Here is a 6503-nt window from a genome sequence, read left to right on the forward strand (position 1 = left end):
GGATAATTTACATATCTAAAATAATTTATATATTGTTTTTTTCTTATAATAAACTTTTTTTAACATAGTATTAAACTTAAACATAATTTTGATTTTAAAAATCCTTAAATTTTGGATTCTGTCGATCTCACAATAAAAATATGAAAATTAATGAAGCAAAACACATAACTAAAAACATTGATTATGCAATTAATTTTAAGAAACTAAAAATTTAAGTGCGCATATTATATAGATATTATAAATCATTTAGAAATATTAATAATTAAACATCAGTTTAAAATTAATTTTCATAAATTTTAATATAGTAGTAAGTAATGTAAATATATTTGAAAAATAGTTGTTAATCAAAGATGGGCAAAATTTTATGTAGTAGAAACTAATAGCTAATATTGCCATGGATACAATATTTATTTATCAATGGTTCATTCATGAATAAGGGTCGTATCCATAGCAACCTTATCGAATAGTTTCGACCATAGCTAATTTTTGCCCAACTCTGTTATTAATAGACTTTTTATCTTTTTAAGGAATAGAGGTAATAAGCTTAGTTGTAATCTGTTAGTTATCACTAGTGTAAGAATAAGGAATCAAGTCTTATTAATATAAAATGTTTTTAGATTTATCCTTATTTTTTATGTATGAAATTTTATTTATTTATTTAAACAATTCAAGTTTAAAAACAAACTGACAGCAATATGATTATTGTGAATAGTATACCTAAATAAGGAGATCAATTTAATTACGAAATGGAAATATAATTACGAGGATATATTGGGTTGTAATAAAAGTTCGTAGCATTTTTTACTGATGATATCAATAAAAACTTCAGATTCTTATAAATATTTTTAATCAATTATATATTTTGATCTATTACATGTTGCCATCTTTCAGGTAATTTGTTAATTCTGTCCTCTCAGAACTTCTCAGATTTTTGCGCAATGAACTCCTCTATGTGTGCATTGCATTCCTCGAGTGATTAAAGTGTTTCCTGTTGAGAGTTTTGAAGTGCCCGGAATAAGGTAAAATATGTTGGGACAAGGTCTGGTGAATAGGGTGGGTGGGAGATCATATCCCAGCCAAATTCCAATAATTTCTGCCGGGTCTGCAAAGACACATGAGGATGGGTGTTATCATGATGGAAAATTATGCCATTGTGATATTATTTGTCATAGAGTGAGGGTTGTCTGTGACCAATGCTTGAATTTGGTCATCACAACAGTTGAAGGACGACCCAAGCACTTTGCGCCTTCCAAGTCAAAATTTCTGGTTCTGATCCAAGCAAACCACTTATGGACGGTGCTTTCCCCTTAGGCATCATTTCCATACACACTGCTAATTTTATTAACCGTCTGTGCAGTGAATTTTCCTTTTCAGAAATAAAAAAATCATTAAATGATGAAAATGAATTTCTTTCTCTTACATTTTGAGTGAGCAAAGTACCACTTAAAGATAAGGAGTCTCGGTTGAAACTGATGCTTAAAAGCACCTTAACTAATCCTTTTTTAGAATATGTTGTGATATACTCTTTTTGAGTAAACAGTATATCTTGATGTATAAAGGGTTTTTAATATGTTTTTATTTTTATTTTATGTATCATCTTAATATTGTTCATTTGTTTTGTTTAACAAAAAAAGCAAGCTAACCAAGTTTCATTGTATATAATAAATACGTTATTCAAAACAAAACCAAGATGGCGGTACGTATCCTTCAAAAAGTCCGTTGAATAGCGGTCATGTTGAGCAAATTCCAAGATTTTAAAAACTCTATTTTAACTTCCCATCATAATTGAAAATACAGAAAATTTAAGAAAACATAGAATTCAAGAAATTGTGCTAAGAAATAATATTTAGAAAGTAAATCATTTGCAAAAATCCAAAACTGTCGATAATCGATGTTTACATGGAACATCGAGACAGGTTTTGGTTATTAGCTTCTTTCGTTGTTTGGGCGCGGATGGAAAATGATGTTTCCAGGATGTGGAGGTCCTCATAAATTTCTATCTAGCAAAGGTGGACATTTTGAAAAAGTAAGACCACCAAGAGTCACCCAAGAAGAATAAGGAACTTTATGTTTGGATTGCTAAACAACACACTTCGGTGTATGAGAAGTAACTAAAAAACTGTAAGAGGACCAATACTTTGTTTTGTTAGTGTTTGTTTACTGAAAGATTGTCAGCAGTCTAACACTGACTGCTTCATTGAGAAAATCATCAAAAGAAGATTCTATGTAATTGGTTAGTTTTTGTTTCTAATTAGAATTTATTACATTTGTAAAATTGCTATTTATTCAGTTTAAGTGTCATAAGTAGTAAAGTGTCTGTTTATGATTGCCTATAAACAAGCCCTAAGATTAAGAGTCTAATTATATTATAAAATTTAATTAAAAGGATTTAGTGAATGACATAAATTCTTCCTTATTAAAAAACAATAGTTTATTTCATATCATCAGCAACGTTTCGGGAGATTTCCCCCATCTTCAGGCTGCTAAAAAACAAATTCAACCAAAACATATACATGTGCTTACAACAACACTATATATCATATACACTCAAAGAACTATTTATAAATTATTTACCTGTTAACAAAAAACTTATCTATTACATATAATTTTCTCCTATTTGTCATTATACAATTAATGTAATTGTAATTTAATGTAATTAAAATTTAAATAAAATTCTCCTATCTGTTAAATATTAAAGCTTTTCATTTGAACCCAAGCTTTCTTTTAGATATGAGAATTAAGTTAAAAAATATCAAATTCAATTTATTATATTTAAATAATTTTTGAATATTACAATGTAAACATTATTGACAAAGTAAACATGATTTTATAAACACGGAGTGGATTAAATTGAAATATTGAAAAACACTACGAACTTATTTTACAACTCAATAATTATATTAAGGTTATTTTCATAAATAATTATCTTTTTTTCTATTAATTGTATTGTTTTATCAATTGTGTTAATTTGTATTGTAGAATGCCTGATGATGGGGCGATGGCTCCAAAATGTTGTTTATAATATATTAAAATGAAGAAATATACTAAGGAAGAGATTTTTACTATAACTAATTAAATAAACTTTTTTTATATTTCAGACTGTTTGTGCCCTGGCAGTTGCCGAAGCCAATAATGAGTTCGAGCATAGGGACCTCCACTGGGGCAACGTACTGGTCTCCAGAACTTCGGAGAGGGACATTCCTTTCATTCTAAATCGAGATAAATACACAATTCTTACTAATGGTGTAAAAGTAAGAGGAAATGAAATTTTTTACTTTAATGTTATATATTGTCATGTTATTTTTTTATACAAAATTTGTTTTAGATATGTATATATAGTTGACCATCTTCTTATATTTAAAATTTATTTTAGTATTAAATAATGTTAAAGCCACTTCAAATTTACTATGTCTTTTTGTTGGAAAGATCAAACAAATAGCTTGTTTGGATATAAACATTTATTTGGTCAATTTAAACATTTGAAAACTAAAATAAACAAAAGATGACTAAAACAATGAATACAAGGGGAAAAAAAACCTTAAACAAAATAAAACTAGCTAAATAAATTATGAAGACGAAAATAAACTAATTTACAAAAAAAAAAAAAATAAATACTGGTCGATGAAAGGTTGATCCACTCCGATAGGTCAGAGGAAGAGTGCTTCCGAGATGTGTAGGTAGCAGCTCTGTAGCTAAATACACCGCTGCAATGGTCCAAGGTTGGTGCAATGGCTCATAAACAGTCGAAATGTCCCAAAAGCCAAGATGGCTACACTGGCACTTATTGAGGGCTGACAGGGTCTAGTTTTTTTTTTTATCAATTATGTGAGCCGATTAATTGACAACAATTCATATTGCACTCAGAGGCCAGAAACTCAGAAAAGGTCTGGTTCCGGACTTTAATGTTGATTAACACACTCACAATGTCAATAAATAATACCAATATTAACGCAGACAGAGCTTACACAGGGTTTACACACGGTCATGGGCACTAATTAGCTGGAACTCATCTCAAGTCGAAACGCAGAAATTGAATAAGACATTATTTTATGTTAGTCTAATCAACCCATATTATAAAATGAATAACAAAAAAGTTAATTGAACAAATACAAAAAACAATATCACTGTTAGAAAGTCTAATATCATTTTAAAGTATAATGATTGCATTGGTGAAATAGATCACCAAGCTACTTATCTTCTTTTTCACTTATCAGAAATTATATAAAAATTTATTAAAAAAATTTTTTTTTCCTAATGGATATTGCACTTTTTAATGCTTATGTTTTCTTTTCGAAGATGTCGGATATAAAACATTGCTCATATATGTGGTGTAATCTAATAATGCCTCATCACATGTGGATTGGCCTGAATTTCAGACCTTTATCAGGGCTAAAAACAAAAACGAAATAACAACGATAACTCAGAGAGAGAGAGAAAAACTTATATTTATATAAAACAAACTAAGAACAGTATAGCAAAAAATTTAAGTAAATAGCAGATGATACTCCAAGAAAATAAATTATAATGTTACAAAGATAAGAATTATACATAGAGAGCGGGGTGGTTCATCAAGGGTACTGGTATTTGGTGGGGAGAACAAGTCCGGCAAGTGGACCTAGTGGGATTGTCAAGATCATTCCTCAGGACCACCGAAAAATGAATGTTAACTGCCCCAGGTGGAAATCAAACCCACAACGTTCCAAACCGAGTGCACTGGGACCTGCTACTAACTCCAAGAACCAGGTTTCAAATTTGGCTATAGCAGATAATTAATTATTCGGTTACTGAACAGAAATTGGGTACCCTAAATTTTTAAAAAATTTGGCAATTGAGTGTGATCATGAACAAATTGTGTTGCACAACCTTTGTTCAAGAAACAGTACTTTCTTATAAAGTACTGAATTATAGTTGTTTCATTTTTTATTTTCAGCCCTTATGGTCTCAAATTCAGGCTGAAATGTTGGCTCAAATAAATATTTTGTTATTTGTGTATCATTACTTAAAGAAAGATAGTAAGAGAAAGTTGTGTGCACTGAGCAAGATTTTTTATTAACATATTATAATCATTATATTTTTTTCTACAGGCTACTATCATTGACTTCACCTTGTCAAGAATGACATTCCCATGCTCCGACTTCCCAGTTTACTGTGATATAGGCCAGGATCCCGACATGTTCATCGGAACTGGGGACTACCAGTTCGACGTGTACAGGCACATGAGGGACGATGTGAAAAACAACTGGCAATGTTTCGTCCCAAAGACAAACGTGCGATGGCTCCATTACCTTGTTGACAAAATGATTAACAAAGTAAAGTATCAGAGGAAGACGGCCAAAGTCCATACGGACAGCATGAAGATACTTAAAGACATAGAAAGTTGGATTCTCAACTGTGATAGCGCCGTCGAAGTCGCATTGAAAATCGTGCAATACAAATAGGCCCAATATTATTTAGACATTTTTCTTTTTAATTTATATTTTAATGAATGTAAATATTTCAAAATAAATGAATTTATAAATAATGTAAATATAGAGAAATATATAAATTGATTCATTATGTCTATGTCGATCAGACTGTTCTGGTGATTTAAGTATCGATGTATTCCATTTTTCTATTTGTTTGTATAATTATTTTTTTATTTAAATGTTAACACTTATATAAAGATAAATTATTGAAAAATTTTGACTGTTATTTTTGTACAGTAGATATATTTATGTATATATTTTTTTCTCTTTGCTTTCTAGTCACATTTTAAGAAATTGTAAAGCTCTGTTTTAATAAATTAATCAAATAATTTATTTATTTGTGTCTCTTCCTACACATTTGTTTTATTTTAAGAATCGTCGCTGAAAATAAATATTGAAATAATGTAAATATTTGGTTGTTTGTGTTGTTTCATTTTTTAAAAGTAGGATTGGTAAGTTCAACACTTTTAGCTAAACTAATCCTCAGTGTTTCACTCATTGACACTAAAAGAAAAAAGGTTTTCACGCAACCGACAGGCTGGAAAAAATTATGGCTTGGTGTAAATCATTAAAAGTATTCATGATCTTTAGTTTAACATGTTAAATGGAGAAATATTTCCTTCTTTTACCATGTTAAAACGATAAAGCATTTAACATGGTAGAGAGCCTGTGACTAGATCTGCTAAATGGAGAATGACGTCATGCAACATACCAGCTTTGTCAACGTTTTTGTTTGTAGTTGTGTTAGGTTACTTGCTTATTGTTTGTGTTAGTATTGTTTAGAACGTTTTTAATACTAATAAAGCAATGGATGACAATGATAATAATGTAGTGACAGTTGTCAATTAGCTCATCTTGACTTTCTTCCTTACTAGTTAGAAGATCAACAAGACACTCTGTAGCCAAACTCTCACTGTATCATATCATATCATCTTGTAATAAATTACTTTAACATAAAATTAGAAGTAAACAATAACAAGAAGTCCTGAAAGGAAAGGTTAAAAAACAAGTTGCTCAAAAAATCCACTAGGAGCTCTT

The 6503-nt window shown here is 29.7% G+C and overlaps 1 protein-coding gene across 1 annotated transcript in view; it reads left to right on the forward strand.

The window, feature by feature from the left end:
- LOC106681784 (uro-adherence factor A) overlaps positions 1 to 5798 on the forward strand; it is a gene marked incomplete in the record, with an annotated part of 29181 nt that extends 23383 nt beyond the window's left edge. The window contains 2 exon segments of the mRNA XM_067047113.1: positions 3099 to 3251; positions 5085 to 5798. Of these exon segments, the coding sequence (XP_066903214.1) occupies positions 3099 to 3251; positions 5085 to 5438 (507 nt within the window).
- Between the last annotated feature and the right edge of the window lie 705 nt (positions 5799 to 6503).

The sequence above is a fragment of the Halyomorpha halys genome, unplaced genomic scaffold, assembly GCF_000696795.3.
Source record: "Halyomorpha halys isolate HHAL.00 unplaced genomic scaffold, Hhal_1.1 Scaffold364.1, whole genome shotgun sequence".
NCBI lineage: Eukaryota > Metazoa > Arthropoda > Insecta > Hemiptera > Pentatomidae > Halyomorpha > Halyomorpha halys.